Source organism: Eptesicus fuscus, chromosome 13 (genome assembly GCF_027574615.1).
Source record: "Eptesicus fuscus isolate TK198812 chromosome 13, DD_ASM_mEF_20220401, whole genome shotgun sequence".
NCBI classification, from domain to species: Eukaryota; Metazoa; Chordata; class Mammalia; order Chiroptera; family Vespertilionidae; genus Eptesicus; species Eptesicus fuscus.
This window is the reverse complement of record NC_072485.1, coordinates 1,597,130-1,616,126: the sequence shown is the minus strand read 5'-3', so window position 1 is coordinate 1,616,126 and position 18,997 is coordinate 1,597,130. Positions and strand designations below refer to the sequence as shown.

The following is an 18,997-nucleotide window of genomic DNA, read 5'->3' as shown; positions in this document are numbered from 1 at the left end:
GCCCTTCTTCCACCCCCGTCCGGTGCCCAGGCCCCGAGCGCGACCCCGGACGCCGCCCTGGGCGGGACGGTAGGGACCGGGCGGGGCGCTGACCCTCGGGGCCAGGAGGCGGCAGTGGCCGGGCCGGAGCGGCACCTGCTGGCGCCGGCCTCGCCCACGGGGGTCACTCCGGGACGCCCAGCCTCTGCGCCCCGCGCCCAGGAGGCGCTCGGGCATCTGCCCGCGGCCGGAGGGCGGTTCTCGGCCGCCCGCGCGCCCCGCCCTCCCCGCCCGGGCCGGAGCCCGGCGCGCTCGCTGGGGCAGGTTTTGGCCGCGAGGAGAGGCGGGGTCCCCGAAAGGCCGGAGCCCCGGGGCGGGGCGGGTGAGTGGACAGTCGGGGTGACGCGCGGCCCCGTCGGACGCAGGCGGGTCCGCCACCCTGGCCTGGGGTGGGGCCCGGGCGCCTCCTGGTGGCGGCTCCCCAACCCTCGTCCAAGTCCCGTCGGCCCGAGCTCAGGGCGCGGGCTCCGGGGTACCTTCCCCCCCCCCCCCCATCGGTTCCCGCCGGCTCAGCCTGCGCCTCCCAGTCCGCCCACCTCTCCCGGTCTCCGCCGCTCCGCTCCCCTCCCCTCCCCCGGGTTCCCCTCAGCCTCGCCACTTCACAATCTTTATCTTCACTTGAAAAAAAGTTTACATATATTTTTATTGATTTCAGAGAGGGAGGGAGAGGGGGAGAGAGAGAGAGAGAGAGAGAGAGAGAAACATCAATGAAGAGAGAATCGTTGATCGGCTGCCTCCTGCCCCGGGAGCGATGGGATGGAACCCGGACCCTCCGCTGAGCCGGGCGCCGGGCAGGACTTGGGTAATAAGTGAGCAGAGCACACCCTCAGCTGCCTCCCAAGGCAGTAGTGACACGCTGGGCAGGTGGAGCCGAGGCCCACGAAGGTGAAGTGACTTGTTCAAGGCCATGAAACTCACAGTATAACTTTATATTTGTATGTTGTTTATAGTGCTTTGCACTTCACAGCGTTTCACTTAATAAAAACCTGAATCTCCAGACAGTCTTTTTCTAAACTAACAGTTTCATGGAGGTGTGATGTATACAACAAGATTCATTTAATTTAAGTGCACATTAGATTATTTTTAGTATATTTACAGAGTTGTGCAACCATCATCACGATTTAATTTTAGAATACTCCTATTGGGCAAAAAAGAAATCTTGTGTCCATTTATTTATTAGTCCTTCCCCATTCCAGGCAAGCACTAAATCCCTGCCTTTTTAAAAACCATTATTCCAATCTCAGAGGATGACCTGACAGAGACAAGTTAAGTAACTTGTCCAAGATCTTACAGCTAATAAATGATAAAGAACAGGGTTAGTCCGGCCGGTGTGGCTCAGTGTTGAGCGTCCACCTATGAACCAGGAGGTCAAGGTTCGATTCCCGGTCAGGGCACAGGCCCGGGTTTCGGGCTGGATCCCCAGTGTGGGGCATGCGGGAGGCAGCTGATCAATGACTTTCTCTCATCATTGATGTTTCTATCTCTCTCTCCTTCTCCCTCTCTGAAAGCAATAAAAATATATTTAAAAAAAAAAGAAGAAGAATGGGGTCAGGTGCTAAATGATGTGCCTTTCCCTCACCTTTACGTTTTGTTTCCTTACCCCCGCTTTTATAGAAACTACCCGTTCTCAGCCCAGGGCCTCTTGCCTCTCCTCCCGCCCAGGAGGCTGAGTGGCTCCCTGAGTTGAGAGAAACGGCGTGGCACCCTCCGTCCCTGGAAAATGTTTCCTGTCACCAGATCCCCTGGGAGGTGCCAGCCACGTTGGCCTTGGTGCGGGTTAATGGCCTCTGCCTTCCCTCTCCCAGGCGCTGTTCTGGCCTGGCCTCTTCCACCAGCTGGGGTGGAGATGGTGGCCGAGATGGCCCCGGCAGGGTGAAATTGGGAACTGTGGGTAAGGCCGTCGGGGCCACTGCTGGGGGCAGACGCTCCCTGGAATGTGGCTCCTGCCCCGACTGACTGCTCTCTCAGCACCCGGAGACGGAGACGCTGGCAGAGAGCGGAGGGGTCCTGCCTGCAGCCGTTTTTCTCAGCTTCCCCAATGTCAGGCCAGCAGCAAATACGCCCTCCCATTAGCAAGCTGGTCAAGGAATGGGCTCGTGGCTGCACATTAGTGCCCAGAGGCCCTCCTTCCTGTTCGCAGGAACCAGGGATGTGACCAGAGAGGAAGAGGCGGGTGGGCTTTGGAGGCTCTGGCTCTGGCTCTGTTTCACGCTTGGTCCTAAGGACCTACACTTCCTGCGGCACCAACCCGGGCTCCGGTCCCCCGTCCTGTATTCCCATGTCGGTCCCCTCTGAGGCTTGTGTGTGTGTGTTTCTCATCATGCCGGGGGAGACTGCTTTCTGGAGAAGAGAGGGTGCAGGAGTTGAGACTTACAGAGATAGAATGGTTGAGTTTTCCTTTTTTTTTCTTCGAAAGCTATCTTTCTTGATTTCAGAGAGGAAGGGGGAGGGAGACAGAGATAGAGACATCAATGATGAGAGAGAACCACTGATCAGCTGCCTCCTGCACGCCCCACACTGGGGATCGAGCCCGCAACCCGGGCATGTGCCCTGACTGAACCATGACCTCCTGGTTCATAGGTCAACGCTCAATCACTGAGCCACACCAGCCGGGCAAGTTTTTCCTTTAAGGAAAGATCCTGGCCCTCGCCGGTAGCTTGGTCGGTTAGAGGGCTGTCCAGATACTTGAAGTTTCAGGTTCAATCCCAGGTCAGCACATACAAGAATCAACCAATGATCGCATAAGTGTAACAGCAACTCTCTCTCTCTCTCTCTCTCTCTCTCTATTTCTTTCTCTCCCTTCCTCCCACTTCCCCCCCCCTCTCCCTCCCCCCCTCTTCCTTCCCCTCCCTCAAATCAATAAATAAAAGTTAAAAAAAAAAAAAGAAAAAAACGAGAAAAGCTCCTAGTGTGGCCACCTGGGAAAAGGGACAAAAGGAGAAGGAAGGGGGAGCTCCTAGCTCAGCCCTGGTGCCCTCTGGCTGCAGTGTCCTGGGAGGGGCGCTGGGTTCCCCTGCCCCACCCGGGTACATCTCCCACCCTGCTTCCGCTCCAGGTGTCTGAGGGTCCTCCGCGGCCACGGCCTGGTGCTGGGTGTCCACGGAAGGGAAGCACAGAAATGCATGCTGGGCCTTCCAGGGCTTTCTGTGGTTATGGGGGCAAGGGTCAGGCCTGGTACGGTGCGGGAGCCCCGCTGTGGCTGGAGATGCACTGCCCCGTGTCTCCTGCAGCATCAGGAGCTGGGAGTGATGATGGCAGTGCTAGCCCTGCCACGGAGCCCGCCCCTTCCCCTTTCCTGCCCTGCCTCCACCGCACCTGCTTTCTGCTGTGTCCCCAGGAGCTCGAGAGACCAGGACCATGGACACGCTCACCAGGAACCAGGGCGGCCCTGGATGCAAGAGCCCAGCAATGGTGCAGGTGAGCTGGGTCGGGCCTTGGGGCAAGAGGGCTGTTGGTGAAGATGAGTTCGGCTCCTCTGTCCACCGTGGTCCCAGCCCAAGAATGAGAACAGCAGTTCCTCTCTGCCTTCCCAGGCCCCGAGCCTGTTAACAGGCGAGTGTCTATCTGAATCGGGTTAATTGGTTTACCCAGAAAACACCCTCGGAAAGCCAGGAAGGGTTCCAGCTGGACTCTGAGCTGTGTTTCTCTCCTTAACCCTGCCAAGCGCTGGCCAAGTGGATTGCCACAGACAAGTCTGTGGACTTATCTTTTTTTGTTACTCCCTACCTGAGGATATTTTTCCATTGATGTTTTAGAAAGAGTGGAAGAGAGAGGGAGAGACAGAGAGAAACATTGATGTGAGAGAGGCACATGGATTGGTTGCCTCCTGCACAAGCCCTGACCAGGGCCAGGGCTGGGGAGGAGCCTGCAACCGAGGTATGTGCCCTTGACTGGAATCGAACCTGGGACCCTTTGGTCCACAGGCCGGCGCTCTGTTCACTCAGCTAGGGCATGCCGGACAAGCCTTGATGGGCCCTCCTCTCCAGTACCCCCTCCTCTCACCCAGGGCCTCTCCACTCCCCTTACTTTCTCCTTGTTTCTGTCTTAACAGACAAAAGGGACAGTTAAGCCAAGACCTGAGATAAGTCTGGTGGGAGGAGCTAGAGGCCTAGATCCAGATCTAATTACACTTGAGTGGAATGGTGCTCAGTGCAAGATTGTGTGCTAAACCCTCACCACCCTCAGAGCCCTTCGGAGGGTGAGGGCTAGAGAGGGGCTGGTGGGAGTGTGGCTGGGTGCTGAGGTGCTGGCCTGGGGTCTCTGATGAGCTCCCCGCCCCCTGCCTGCAGAAAGGCCCCTTGGACCTGATTGAGACGGGCAAAGGGCTGAAGGTGCAGACGGACAAGCCGCACCTGGTGAGCCTGGGCAGCGGGCGGCTCAGCACAGCCATCACCCTGGTGCCTCTGGAGGACGGTAAGTGAGGCCGCTCCGTCCTTGGACACGTGCCTGCCCCGGGCCAGGCCTGTGTGAGCCCCTCTGCTACCTGCTGGCGGTGGTCGCCTCCCCAGACAGCCTGCCCTCTCTGGTTGATGGTCCGGCTCCACGACTGGGATTAAAGTCCCTTTAGACACAGGGAGGAGAGCGCTGGAACAGGCGAGCCCGGTGCTCTTAGCAACCAGGGTGGCCCAGAGGCGAGGGGCCCGCTCCGGGCGGTGCCTGGCATGGGAGCAGGTGCCAGTGCAGAAGGGAAGAGGGAAGTGGGGGCAGAGCTCCCGCAAGATAGCCCTGGCACAGCCCTTCAGGCCCGCTTCCTCTTCCCTCCTGGTTGCCTGGGTGATGCGACATTCCCCACATTCTGCAAATACCAGGCCGGGGGCTCTGCCAGGGGAGGGTCTGTGCAGACAGAAGCAGAGGGGAGGCCGCACTGGGGAGAGGGAGTGAGGGAGGGCAAGGGCTGCAGGTGGCAGAAGGAGGGAGAGAAGGAGGGAGACTTAGAAGAGAGGGGCGTGTGGTGGGGGGTGGCGGACTGAGGGGGCTAAGGAAGGTGTGCAGGAAAGAAGTGCCCTTCTCTGCCGGTGTGGGGGTGTGGGCCTGGACCCTGCTGTGCCCTCTGGGCCTTCCCGCCTTTGGCCCGGAGTTTCCTCTGCCTGCGAAGAGCCGCTGCCACAGACTTCCCCCAGGCTAAGGGGCCCGGAGGGCGGCCGCGGGCAGGGACCCTTCGTGCAGTAGGAGGTGGAAGCCCATGGCCATCACGGTTCTCCTTGCCCTGTTCTGCCTCCTGGGGCGGGGCAAACCCTCTGACTCAGTTGCCTCCTGTCTTTAGGGAGGACAGTGATTGGCTCTTCGGCCAAGGACGTCGCCCTGCAGGGGCCGGGCCTGGCCCCCGAGCACTGCTACATCGAGAACCTGCGGGGCACCCTCACCCTCTACCCGTGCGGCAATGCCTGTGCCATTGACGGGCTCCCTGTCCGGCAGCCCACCCGGCTCACTCAGGGTGAGTGACGCCTCCTAGCGGAGGGTCTTGTTTTAAAAGCTTGTGCGTGGTAGGTGCCGGGGAAGCCTGCAGGGTGGTTGCCATGGTGACTGCCCTATTGGAGGTGGGGTGTTCAACTGCACCTGATGTGCCCAAGCAACAGCCCAGACCCAGACTCTCGCAGCCACTTGTCTCATCCTGCTTTTCTTCTCGGCCACCCTCCCCCTTCCTCCCCCCCCCCCCCCCCCCCCCGCCCCAGAGGAGCGCAGCCTGTGTGCACAGGGGTTGTTGGGGAGAGCCTTTGGAGCAGTGGTGTGGGCACAATGGCGCTGTCCCCGGTGCCAGAGGGAGCTGTGCTCTGGAAAGCTGGAGAGGTGGGGAGAGGAGGACACCCCCCCTGACAGGGAGGGGGAAGGGCAAAATCTGGGGACATGCCCACTCCTATTAGAAAATGTTGCCCTAGGCAGTCTGGCTCAGTGGATAGAGCATCAGCCTGCGGACTCAAGGGTCCCAGGTTTGATTCTCGTCAAGGGCACATACTTCAGTTGCAGGCTCCAGCCCCAGTGGGGGCACGTGCAGGAGGTCGCCTCTCAATGTGTCTCTCTCAGTGACATTTCTGTCTCTCCTCTCCCTTCCACTCTCTCAAAAATCAATGAAAAGCCCTGACTGGTTTGGCTCAGTGGATAGAGCGTCAGCCTGCGGACTGAAGGGTCCCAGGTTCGATTCAGGTCAAGGGCATGTACCTTGGTAGCGGGCACATCCCCAGTAGGGGGTGTGCAGGAGTCAGCTGATCGATGTTTCTCTCTCATCGATGTTTCTAACTTTCTATCCCTCTCCCTTCCTCTCTGTAAAAAATCAATAAAATATATTAAAAAAAAATAAAAATCAATGAAAAAATATCCTCAGGTGAGGATTAACAACAATACCAAAAAAAGAAAAAGAAGAAAATGCTGATAGCAGCTTTGGGGTCATGAATACAGTGAGCACCTTGCTGCCCAAAGCAATGGGCCACTCTTTGTGTGAGCTGGCTTTGAAACTGGGCCCAGTCACCATGGTGACCAGCAGACCAGGAAGGGGTTGGCCCAGGTGGCACCTGGACAGAACCAGTGTGTTGCCCTGGGCATCAGTGTCAGGGAATGAGGAAAGCAGGTGTGGGTGGGGAGAGGTGGGCTCACAGAGCTTTGCTGACCTGGCTCTGAGCAGGACTGGGGTCCTGGAACCACTCTCTGGGGACTCTCACCTCTGACTAGCTAGAAGCTCCTTTGCAGTGGAACCCCACTGCTCCCCTCTCTCCTTCTGTTCCCACCCCTCGGGGTCTCTACATGCTCCTCCCCTCACCGCTGACCCAGGAGACCCAACCTGGCCCTGCTCCCTTCTTCCCGCCTGGGGAGTGTGTTGGGAAGACAGTGACCCGGAGGCAGGCCCAGCAGCAGCAGCAGGCAAGCCCTGTCTCCTTCGGGCTCCAGGTCTCTGACTCTGGGTGAGAGCGGGAGCCCGTGAGCTGGGACTTTGGCTGTGAGGCCATCTGATAGTCTCATTCAGTCTCAGAGGGACCATCTTCCCAGGAGCTGGGAGCATGGAAGTGAGACCGAGCACTTCCTCCCACCCGCAACCCCTCACACTCATGGGCAAGAACATCCCCCCGTGTGGTGAGCAGGGTGGAGGAACGGAGGCCCAGGCGGGCCAGTGCCTCGTTTAGTTTCCTGAGAAGAGGAGAAGAGGGAGGGCCTGGCCCAAGATGGAATTCTCAGGCATTTCCTGTGACCCCCATGACTCCCAACTCGTCTGTAGCCAAAAGCCTACCCTGCCCATTGCATACCCTCCCACTCTCTTCTGACCCCAGCCCCCTTCCCTTTTGCGCCCTCCCATCCCTATAGCCTTGTGTCCAGGCTTGCCTGTCCCAGCAGCTGGGCGGCCTGGGAGGGGTAGGCAGAGGCACAAAGGAATGGGTGTTCTTCTCCCCAGCACCCCCCTCCCCGGGCTCCAGGAGCTGAGGGTTTCCTTGTCTCATCTCTGGAGCAAGGCACCCAGCCCGCCCTGCCTGGCCCCACTCCGGACATTCTTGGGAGTGCGTTTCCCTGGAAACGGGGCGGCGCGGGGGTGGACATGCTCTCTGTGTGTCTGTGTAACTGGAGTGTGTTGATGTGTCTCCGGATGTTTGTGGCTCTGGGCGTACGTAGCTCTGTGCTGTGTCTTTCCCTGTGTTTATAGAGGAGGGTGCTCAAGGGGGAGCAGGAGGGAACTCGGGACCGATGGCACCAAGTCCCTGTGCGTGTTCCCGTGTGTACATGAGGGCCCACTGGCCACATGCCTGTCTGGGTGTACGTGCAAGAGGATCATTTTCCCTGTCTGGTTCCCCCGAGCCAGCCTTGGAGAGGGTGCCCTCATCTTTGGAAAAGAGAAGGCTGCCCTAGAAATAACAAGGAGCCCGCTCTGGCCGGGCCAGGCCTGAGGTGCATCGTTCCGGGCACTGTGCCCAGCTATTTGGGGTGGCACACACCATGCCTGGCAGACCTGACAGGGACAGGCTCCCAGAGGAATATGCCTGGGCCACGGGTGGGGGAGGTGAGCAGAAAGCAGATGCCAGCCTTTCGCCAGAGCTGCGGACATGGGAGCCTGGAGGGAGGGAGCCAGAAAGACCCTGACTCCACGCCCGTGCCCGGGAGTTTGGCACATCCTACCCTGCCCTCTTCTCTGCGGAGCAAGAGGTGGAGCTGGGAATAGGACCAGGAAACGAGGAGGAATCTCCGTGTGGGGCTGGGCTGCCCTACCTTGGGACCCAGGGCCAGGCCACATGAAAGGTCTGTGAGGAGACAGAGTAGGGGAGCCCCTCGGAAGCCACACACTCAGGGCCAGGCTGTCTAGACAGCAGGGCCCCAGCCACTCCCAGCTTTGCTGTAGCCCAGCCGTGTCTCCAGGTCTCCCCCTCTCCCTACGGCCCTCATTGCTGGGCAGGGGCCTGTGTGAGGCCAGCCTAGGCGGCCCCCGGGACAGGGCTGGGGAGCCACATCCTGGGTTATCTCACCATCTCCCTCTGGGATCCAGGACAGGCAGCCTTTTCCTCTCCCACCCAGAGATCAATTATTCCTCCTGCGAAATGGGAGTGAAGTCTCCAACTGAGAAAGATCTTGACTCATGAAGCTCAAAGGAAGAAGAGGAAAAGCAAAGACTCGGAGCTTCCCACTTCTTGTGCCTGCCTCCTCCCTCTTTCACCCTCGGGCCAGTCGCCCCTGTGGCCATCCCAGTTTCCAGACGGATGAATCACTCTTCCTGAGGAGAGTTTGTTTAAAGGCTTCCCTTTTTGTGCATTTGACCCTACATGGTCCTTCCTTCTTCCTTCTTCCTTCAGAAGGGGACTCAGACACGTGTGCATGTGTGAGCTTATGAGCGCATGAGTGCGTGTGAGTGCGTGAGTATAGTGAGTGGGTGTGAGTGCTGTGAGCGCGTGAGTGTAGTGAGTGGGTGTGAGTGTAGTGTGTGGATGTGAGCGTGAGTGCATGTGAGCGTGTGAGTGTAGTGTGAGCGTGTATGAGTGCGTGAGTGTATGTGTGGGTGTGAGCGTTGTGCATGCGTGTGAGTGCATGTGAGTACGTGTGAGCGTGAGTGATGTGGCGTGGGCAGGTGCTCAGCAGGTGGAAACGCTGGAGGAGGTGCCCTTTGACTGCAGTGTCTCCAGGGGCTGAGCAGCAGGGTGTCCGCATGGCGCCTGGGCCTGGGGTGCATCTGAGAGCCAGGATGGGGCTGACCGCTGACGTGGCGCGGGTCTGAGACAGCGTGTGCCTCGAGCGCCTGCTGTGCAGAGGCCGGTCTCTGGGACCCCGGGCCGGCTGGGGAGGCGCTGGCCGCCGGAACCTCGGCCTCCAGGGGCTCCTGGATGCGCCTCGCCGGGCGGGGGCGGGGGTGGGGGGCGCTTTGCTGGGCCAGCCCCGCGGGCGCCGAGGTTGGGAGGAGCCAGGGCCCGGGCGGCCGGGCTGGGAAGGGGCAGCGCCTGGGTCTGGCCCGGCTGTGGGGTGAGCTGCTGCGAGGGTGGGAGCAGGGGCGGCAGAGGAAGGGGGCGCGGGGGCTAGGGACCTGGTCCCGCAGTGGCTGCACCCCTGGGAGCTCCGTCCAGTTCCTCTCGGGTGCGTGGACCCGGTCCGCCCCGCCCCGCCGGCAAACCCCCCACCCGCTGCGCCCCGCATCGCTCCCAGTCCGGCTCACCCGGCCCCACCCCCGTGCCCCGCATCCCGCGTCGCTCCCCGCGACTGCTCCCCCTGCGCCCGCCCCCGCGCGCCCCGCCCCGCCCCCCCCCCCCTCCGCTCCTCCATCACTTCCTCTCCCCGCCCCTCCTTTGTCCCTCCCCCAGCTCCCTTCCCCGCGCGGTGGCCGGCCCGCCCCTCCGGGCCCTGGTGGCGGTGCCCGCCTTGCAGCTGGCGGGTCGGGCCGGGGCCGGGAGGTCGGTGCCCCCCGCCACCCCCCGAAGGCCTGGCCGGGCCGGGAGGGCTCTAGCCCGGGGGGCCAGCGGTCCGGAGGTCCCGGCTTAGCGGTGAGTCCTCGCCTGGCCGGCTGCAGCCCCCAGGCCTGGGGCGGGGAGACCTCGGGCTGGGAGGGCAGGGGCGGGGGACCCGCTGGGGAGGGGTCCTGGGGCCCCTCTCTGGGAGCTGGAGGCTAAGACTCGATGAAGTGTGAGCCCCGAAATTTCTGAATGGGAGTCTGGGGGCGACTTTACCCTCCCCAGCGGGAGGGCATGGACCCGCCTCTGGAGCTGAGGGTTAGGATGAGGGGCTGGCGCTAAGGCCCATCTGCCCTGCGCCCCAGCTCCCGTTGGCCAGTCCGCCCTAGTCCTGTGGCCGGGGCCGCGGCTGCCGCCTGGGAGTGAGGGTGAGCCTGTGTGAGAGGGTGTGTGATGTTTCCCTTCGGCATCGCTCAGGCATGGGACCCACCCTCTGCTTTGCGCTCTCTCTCTCTCTCTCTCTCTCTCTCTGGGCGGCTCTCCCCCCTGCACAGCACTGGGCCCTGAGCCTTTGGGGATCCCTCCCCCCCCCCCGCCCCCGCACAGCTTTGCCTAGATGCGTGGATTTTGGGGCTTCCTGGGTGGGTTGCCTTGGAGGTGCGGCCAGGAAGGCAGAGAGGAGGGTTCTCCCAGAAACAGGGTGGCCGAGCCGGGCACAGGACTGAAGTTGAGGCAACTCCCGGGCCCCTGAGTGCAAATAGAAAGTTAATTTGGGCAGGAGCTGGGCTGCCCTCCGTCCTGCTGCCCTCCTGCTCATCTATTAATACAGACCAGCTTGCTGCCTGGCATCGCCTATTTATAGTCCAGAGGCAGCACAGCCACACCCCCTGCATGGAGGAGGGTGCGGGGCAGAGGGGGCAGGGCCGCGGGTTCCTAGGTGCCCACAGCCTCCATGGGCGGGCCGGGCACTGATGCCAGTCAGTCTAGGAGTGAGTGGTCTGTAGACCTTGAGCTCTGGCTGGTGGGGTGGAGCCTGGCAGGGCTGTTTCTGAAACAGCTGCGGTTGTAAGTAGGTGGGTGGATAGTTGGCTCTTATTTTCCCGTTATGATTACTCTGGGGTCAGCTCCTCTGATTGGTGGCTTGGCAAGAAGGCTCCCCCTCCAATCACCCATTAGCCTTGCAAATAGCTGGTGCCCACCTGCCTGGGAGGGCCAGTGGGTGTGCCAGAGAAGTGGGTGGCTTTGTCCACTATGGTTATCTGCTCTGGGCTTCTCAGTCTGCGAGGTCTCCCCATCCCCAAGGCAGTGCCCTGGGTTCCAGCAACATGCTTCTCAGTGGGGGGTCTGCTAAGGTACTCACGTGGCCTGGGATGCCCCATGACCTCGTGGCCTGCACTGTCTCAACGTCTAGGAATGTCGATTTCCCTGCCATTCTCGGCTCAGACTGGCATGAAGCTTGGGGTGCCAAGTGGCACCAGATTGGACAGATAGGCGGCTGGGGCCAGGGCCAGGGGCGTGAAGAAATTGGGAGGGTGGGTGATGGGATCACCAGGTCCCTCTGGCACCTGCTTGGCCGGGAGGCAGGGCTCTGCCACCAGGTTCAGGCACCCGCGGGCACACCTGCTCCGGGCACACTCCCGGGCCCCTGGCTGCGTGTTCTGGCTCCTGCTGCCCTCCCCTCCGTGCACTCGCTTCCTGAGCAGGACTGGGCTTGTGCTTAATGCCTGGGGATGTGCTGGCGAGGCTGGGCCCATGGGCCTGGGCTGGGCTGCATTCCAGGGGAGACGCCAGGAAGGAGGGTATCAGGCCAGAGGGTGCATTGTCAGAGGGGAAGGGTGGTGGCCACGCCCACTGTTTGAATCTCAAGGCAAATTCTGGTCCCTGAGGGGGCATTGCGGTTTCTCCCCGTCTCCTACCTCAGTTTTTTGTGATCCTGGGAGTGGCTGCCTCTCAAGCTCACCCTTCCACCCAAGGGGCCTGGGTCCCCGTTGGCCTCAGGTGAGGGGACGAGGTGCCCACGTTGTCCGAGGAAGTTTCTCTGCTAACAGAGCACTTTCACTCGCACGTACCGTCTGCTCTCCGAGGTCAGCATGTCCTCATTTCTCTAAAGAGAAAACCAAACTCGGGGCGTGAAGTGACTTCACCTGTCAGAGGAAGGGTTAGGAGAGTCCTTGGGTCTGGGACTCACAAACCTGTGCTCCTTCCACTCCGCCCTGTGCTCTGGGGCCCCGCTGCGTCAGACGTGGGTGGGGGACACTGAGTGCAGGCGGGGTGGCTCCCTGGAGCCCGGGGTGCGCCTGCTAGTGGGTGAGGGTTGCCGCCGCCCTGCCAGCTGTTCAAGTGTTTTCTTCCTCCAAAGGCTGCATGTTGTGCCTGGGCCAGTCCACCTTCCTCCGCTTCAATCACCCCGCTGAAGCCAAGTGGATGAAGAGCATGATCCCGGCAGGGGGCCGGGCCCCGGGGCCCCCCTACAGCCCCGGCCCAGGTAGGGAGGCGCTGGGGCGGGCGGTGCCCCCTTGGATGGTCCCCCTCCTGGCCCCCTCCAGCCACTGGCAGAGTCAGGGCAGGACAACACCCCTGGTCCGGGCTGGCTGCCACTGCCATGGCCCCGGGAGAGATCCAAGAAGTGCTGCTTGGCTGGAACAGGGCTCGGATGCCTGGCCCCAGTCGCTCCCTGGTTAGCTCTGTCCGGCCCTCACCCAGCCTCGCCATCCAGGCCCTCCGCCGAGGGGGCAGTGGTTCCGGCCACTCGGGTTGGCTGAGCAGGGCTGGGCAGGGCGCAGGCGGGCTCTCGCTGGCGTGGCTGCCCGGGCTCACGGAGGGCTGAGCTGCACTAGTCGCTGGTCAGCCTGGCTTCTAGGGACCAGCGGGCAGTGTCAGGCCCCTCCCTTGCCTCTGATTGGACCAAGGGGTGCAGCATACCCCCCACCCCGTTCAGTACCCCCCAGCTTCCCTTCCTCCCCCTCAGCCCGGGAGGCGTGGTGGGTGTTTTTTCCTGGGTCTTGGCTGCCGTGTCTGCAGCCCCTAGTGTCCTACCGACTGAGGTCCCTCCTGGAACCGTCGGCAGCTCCGTAGCATGCCCCCCCTGCCGCAGAGTGTCCGCCTGCCTTCCCGCTGGAAACCAAGGCAGGAGGAGCCCAGACTTGGGGAGCAGGCAGCGACCAGCCTAGAGTGCCTGGTTACTGCCGACTCTGTCCTAAGTCGCAGTGTGCGAGCCAGAAGCTTCCTCCCACCCTCTTCCTTACCGAGGGGAAGCGAGGGCAGGGACGAGGGCAGGGACGGGTGAGGCTGCACAGCAGGTCTCCCCGCTTCCCCTCCGGAGTCTTCGCAGCTCAGCTCTGCTCAGAGGAGGTGGGACGCCTTGCTCTGGCGCTTAGGGATCTCCCCAGAGTCCGAGGCCAGGCCCGAGGCATCTGTGCGTTTCCCCCTCACAGAGTCAGAAAGCCTCGTGAACGGGAACCACCCCCCGCAGCCTGCCGCCCAGGGCCCCGCGGCCTACACCAGCCACAGCTCCCTGGTGAGCTCCATCGAGAAGGACCTGCAGGAGATCATGGACTCCCTGGTGCTGGAGGACCCCGGCGCCGCCGGCAGGAAGCCTGCTGCCGCGTCCACGCTGTCGCCGATGGCTAACGGGGGTCGCTACCTGCTGTCGCCCCCGACCAGCCCCGGTGCCATGTCCGTGGGCTCCAGCTACGAGAACACCTCCCCAGCTTTCTCCCCGCTCTCCTCACCAGCCAGCAGCGGGAGCTGTGCCAGCCACTCGCCCAGCGGGCAGGAGCCAGCCCCTCCTGTGCCCCCGCTTGTGCCTGTGCGCTCCTCTAGTTACCACCTGGCCTTGCAGCCCCCGCAGTCCCGGCCCAGCGGGGCCCGCCCCTCCGAGAGCCCCCGGCTGGGCAGGAAGGCGGGGCGTGAGCGGCCCCCCAGCCCCGGCCTCCGGGGTCTGCTGCCCGCCAGCCCCACCGCTCCTGTCCCGGCCGAGGCCCACAGAGCCACCGAGAGCCCCTGGCTGGGTGGGCAGCTGCCCGTGGTGGCCGTCAGCCTGAGTGAATACCCAGCTTCCGGTGCCCACAGCCAACCCACCAGTGTTCCTGGCAGTCCCAAGTTCCAGCCTCCGGTCCCTGCACCCCGAAACAAGATGGGTGTGCTCCAGGATCGCCCCCCCAGCCCTCTCCGCGAGCTGCCGGGCCCCGAGCGCGGGTTGGCAAGCAGCCCCTCACGCCAGTCGGTGGGCCGAACGTTCTCGGATGGGCCGGCGCCCCGCACCCTGCAGCCCTCTGAGAGTCCCCGCCTGGGCCGCCGGGGCCCGGACAGCCTGCGGGAGCTCCCTCCCCTGAGCCCAGCGCTGTCCCGACGGGCTCTGTCGCCGCTGCCCTCCCGGCCCACCCCGGACCCCAAACTGACCAGGGACGTGGCAGAGAGCCCGCGGCCCCGGCGCTGGGCAGCCCACGGCGCTTCACCAGAGGACTTCTCTTTGACACTGGGGGCGCGGGGCCGTAGGACACGGAGCCCCTCGCCCACCCTCGGGGAGTCCCTGGCACCCCACAAGGGCAGCTTCAGCGGCCGGCTGAGCCCCGCCTACAGCCTGGGCTCTTTGCCGGGGGCTGTGACCCGACAGAGCCCCCGGGCCCAGAGGAAGCTCTCCGGCGGGGACCTGCAGGTGCTGGTCCCCCGGGAGCGGAAGAACAGCATCACCGAGATCAGCGACAACGAGGACGACCTGCTGGAGTACCACCGGCGGCAGCGCCAGGAGCGGCTCCGGGAGCAGGAGATGGAGAGGCTGGTGAGCAGGCGCCGGAGGCTGCCGACCTCCACTGCGCGGGCCCCGGCATGTGGGCAGGCCAGCGGGCGGGGTGCGGGTGGGAGGGGTTGGGTGCAGGGCCTGGCTGCTCACGCTTCCTCCGGGAGGCACGTGGGGACCGGCCTCCAGGGGCTGGAGCCTGCAGAGCTTCCTCTGACGCCTGTGAGGCTGTATTTTAAACTCACGCTGATTTTGCACTTCCTCCGTCACACAGCTTTTGTGTTAATGCACGCACGTTCTCCGTGTTTAGCTGAACAACGGGAGCCCTAGCCGAGGCAAACACACCACGTGCCTGGCTGAGGCCTTGGCCCTCCCGGTGTGAGAAGCAGGCCTACCTCCTCAGTTAGAGAAGGCCAGGCCGGGCAGCGGGCTTTCTCCTGGGTCGCAGGGCAATTCGCAGAGCTGGGATTGGAACCCGAGGCTCTTGTCTTCCCAAGTCTTGTTCTTCTTCTTGTTTAAATATTTTATTGATTTCAGAGAGGCAGAGAGAGGGATAGAAACATTAATGATGAGAGAGAGTCATGGATCAGGTGCCCCCTGCACGCCTCACGCTGGGGATCAAGCCTGCAAGCCGGGCATGTGCCCTGACAGGGAATCGAACCCTGACCTCCTGGTTTATAGGTTGACGCTCAACCACTGAGCCACGCCGGCTGGGCCCAGGTCTTGTTCCTTAGAAAGGTGTCTGGTCCTTCTTTCTCGCTTCCCTTCAACATCTGAATGTGTGCAGCTGCTCACCTGGCCATGCAGGGTCACCTGGGACGTGGGGGGCTGGGAGGAGGAGGAGAACGGGGTGCCGCCTGTGTGATTGTGCTGTGTGTGTTGGGGTTTGGGTGTGCTGTAGGCAGCTGTCCTAGAGAGAGCATCTAAGCAGCTGGGTGTGGGAATCCCCCAGATGGCACCGGGCTCGGGGGGCTCTGGCTGGTGCACCCTAACTCACATGCACAGGAGAGGGACCCCCAGATGGCACCGGGCTCGGGGGGCTCTGGCTGGTGCACACTCACTCACATGCACAGGAGAGGGACCCCCAGATGGCACCGGGCTCGGGGGGCTCTGGCTGGTGCACCCTCACTCACATGCACAGGAGAGGGACCCCCAGATGGCACCGGGCTCGGGGGGCTCTGGCTGGTGCACCCTCACTCACATGCACAGGAGAGGGACCCCCAGATGGCACCGGGCTCGGGGGGCTCTGGCTGGTGCACACTCACTCACATGCACAGGACAGTGGGTCTTGCCCTTTCTTGTGAGCACTGGAATGGGGTTCCTGCGGGAAGCGGGGCAGGGGCCCTGCAGTTGATTTGTGGAGGAGAATAGAATTGAGGAGGTTTGCCCTGGCCAGTGTGGCTCAGTGGATAGAGTGTCAGCCTGCGGACCGAAGGGTCCCGGGTTCGACTCTGATCAAGGGCAGGTACCTTGCTTGCAGGCTCCTCCCCAGCCTGGGCCCTGATGGGGGCTTGTGCAGGAGGCAACCCATCGATGTGTTTCTTTCACATCCATGTTTCCGTCTTTCCCTCTCCCTTCCACTCTCTAAAAATCAATGGAAAAATGTCCTCGGGTGAGGATTAACAAGAAGAAATTGAGGAGGTTTGTCTGGAGTCTCTTTCAGAAGAGGTTGGGACAGCTTCAGATGAAGTGAGGGTGCTGGGTGGGGAGAGATGAGGTGCGATCCCCAGGCAGGGGCAGAACCCGTTCACACAAAGCTGTGTTCAGCGGTAGCGCCAGACAGACCCGGGACCCAGACAGACCCGGACGAGGTCCTTCCCGCCTCAGCTCCTCCCTCAGGCCTCGGAGCTCCTTCCCAGCAGGTGGGCTGCTTAAGGCCCTGACCCAGGGAGTGTTCCCCCTGGGGCCGTCCTGGGGGCAGTAAGCCTGGCCCAGCCCCCCCCTCCCCACCAGCCCTGACCTGCCACTTTAAATCTGGGAGGCCGCCCGCCTGCCCCTCCCATCTCCCCAGGCTGCTTATCAGGGTGCTGAGGTAGGGGCGAGGCCTGGCCCAGCCTCCTGGGTGCTGAGGCTGTGCCTGGTTTTTGGTGTTTTCCTTTGCCATGGAACTAGGCGAGCAGCAGCAGGGCAGCTGGGTGAGTGTCCAGTGGTCGTGGCCGAACTGGACACAGGAGCGGCATCTTAGGCCGGGGGTGGGGGAGGGAGTCACCAGAACATGGGGGAGGCTTGGGGTTCTGAGTGGGAAAGGGGGACCCAGACCTGAAGCGTGATTAGAGCTTCCTTCAGATCCTAGACCCTGAGAGGTATCTTGGGGGGCTGTGAGGGGGGCAGGCTCAGTGTGGGCGCAGGGAGCACTCCCTGGCCGGGCAGGAAGCCGCCCACCTGCTGGGAAGGAGCGGGCCAGGCTCCTGGAGGTAGGAGCCCCGTGGGGGAGGCCCACGTCCCGGGCCCGGGCCTGTCTGACGGTCTGAGCACACCTCTGGGTGCATCTCAGGCCCCTGGGCCTTGGTCTGCCTCCTGCTGTGTCTGCCCGCCCGCCCGCATGCTGGCCTGTGTGTCTGCGTGCGTGTGGGCTAATGTGCATGTGCGTGTCGGGGCTGGCCCAGGGCACGCACTGTGTCCTCCGCCAGGGCTGGGATGTGGGGGTCTCTGCCCCTGAGGTCTGTGTCCTCCCCTTTGAGGGGTCCCTGTGCCCCTCGGGTCGTGGATCTGCATGTACCCGTGCCAGCATGAGCACTTGGTGTTTATCTGTGTCTTGCTGTGGCCTTGTCTGCTACCCAGTGTGTGTTCCTCTGTGTCTGGGTGTACCCCACTGGGACAGTGAGAAGGGAAAGGGAGGAAGACGAGGTGGGGGGCTGGCCATGCAGCCCGTGACGCAGCAGCCAGCCTGCTCCTGCTTGCTTCTGGGGTTCCCGAATTCCCTCTGCCTCCTTCGAGCTTGGCAGGGCCGGGCGGGGGTGCTTTCCTGACTTGACCGGAGCCTCCAGCCCTAGAATCCTGGTTCTCTCTCCTGGAAGACCTTGCCTGGCCCAGCCCCACAGGACACGCCTCCTCCCTCACGCCCCTCTGTCCCTCTTCCCAGGAGCGGCAGCGCCTGGAGACCATCCTGAACCTGTGTGCGGAGTACAGCCGGGCCGACGGGGGGCCTGAGGCCGGGGAGCTGCCCAGCATCGGGGAGGCCGCTGCTGCCTTGGCCCTGGCTGGCCGGAGGCCCCCGCGAGGCTTTCCCGGAGCCACTGGGGCCTCCGGGCGGGGCAGCGAGGAGCCTGGAGGTGCCCCTGCGCGGCTGTGGGAGAGCGTAGACCGCTCCGAGGAGGAGAACCTCAAGGAGGAGTGCAGCAGCACCGAGAGCACCCAGCAGGAGGTGGGTGCAGGGGGGGGCGCCGGGAGCACCCGGCAGGAGGGGAGTACCGGAGGGGGGGGCGCCGGGAGCACCCGGCAGGAGGTGGGTGCGGGGGTGTGTGTGTCAGGAGCACCCGGCAGGAGGGGAGTACCGGAGGGGGGGGCGCCGGGAGCACCCAGCAGGAGGTGGGTGTGGGGGGTGGGGGCGCCGGGAGCACCCGGCAGGAGGTGGGTGCAGGGGGGGGTGTCAGGAGCACCCGGCAGGAGGTGGGTGTGTGTGTGTGGGGGGGCGCCGGGAGCACCCGGCAGGAGGTGGGTGTGTGTGTGTGTGGGGGGCGCCGGGAGCACCCGGCAGGAGGTGGGTGTGTGTGTGTGGGGGGGGCGCCGGGAGCACCCGGCAGGAGGTGGGTGTGTGTGTGTGGGGGGCGCCGGGAGCACCCGGCAGGAGGTGGGTGTGTGTGTGTGGCGCTGGGAGCACCCAGCAGGAGGTGGGTGTGTGTGTGGGGGGGGGCGCTGGGAGCACCCAGCAGGAGGTGGGTGCGGGGGGGGGGGCGCCGGGAGCACCCAGCAGGAGGTGGGTGTGTGTGTGGGGGGGGGCGCCGGGAGCACCCAGCAGGAGGTGGGTGCGGGGGGGGGGGGCGCCGGGAGCACCCGGCAGGGGGTGGGTGCGGGGGGGGGGCGCCGGGAGCACCCAGCAGGAGGTGGGTGTGTGTGTGGGGGGGCGCCGGGAGCACCCAGCAGGAGGTGGGTGCGGGGGGGGGGGACGCCGGGAGCACCCGGCAGGGGGTGGGTGTGTGGGGGGGGCGCCAGGAGCACCCGGCAGGAGGTGGGTGCGGGGGGGGGGGGCGCCGGGAGCACCCGGCAGGGGGTGGGTGTGGGGGGGGGGCGCCGGGAGCACCCGGCAGGAGGTGGGTGTGTGTGTGGGGGGGGGCGCCGGGAGCACCCGGCAGGGGATGGATGCGGGGGGGGGGGCCGCCGGGAGCACCCGGCAGGGGAGGTGCGGGGGGGGGGCGCCGGGAGCACCCGGCAGGGG

The 18,997-nt window shown here is 63.7% G+C and overlaps 1 protein-coding gene across 3 annotated transcripts in view; it reads left to right on the top strand.

Annotated features, from left to right (window-relative positions):
• PHLDB1 (pleckstrin homology like domain family B member 1) overlaps positions 1–18,997 on the top strand; it is a 46,603-nt gene that overhangs the window by 1,384 nt on the left and 26,222 nt on the right. The window contains exons 2-7 of one of the 3 annotated variants that reach the window (XM_054725162.1): positions 3,377–3,456; positions 4,329–4,452; positions 5,303–5,473; positions 12,244–12,369; positions 13,319–14,664; positions 17,705–17,986. In XM_054725162.1, the coding sequence (XP_054581137.1) occupies positions 3,397–3,456; positions 4,329–4,452; positions 5,303–5,473; positions 12,244–12,369; positions 13,319–14,664; positions 17,705–17,986 (2,109 nt within the window). In that variant the 5' untranslated portion in view covers positions 3,377–3,396. Of the gene's footprint in view, positions 1–2,924; positions 3,457–4,328; positions 4,453–5,302; positions 5,474–9,823; positions 9,978–12,243; positions 12,370–13,318; positions 14,665–17,704; positions 17,987–18,997 lie in introns of those variants that run through there. The other 2 variants (XM_054725163.1, XM_054725164.1) reach the window with 2 other exon arrangements.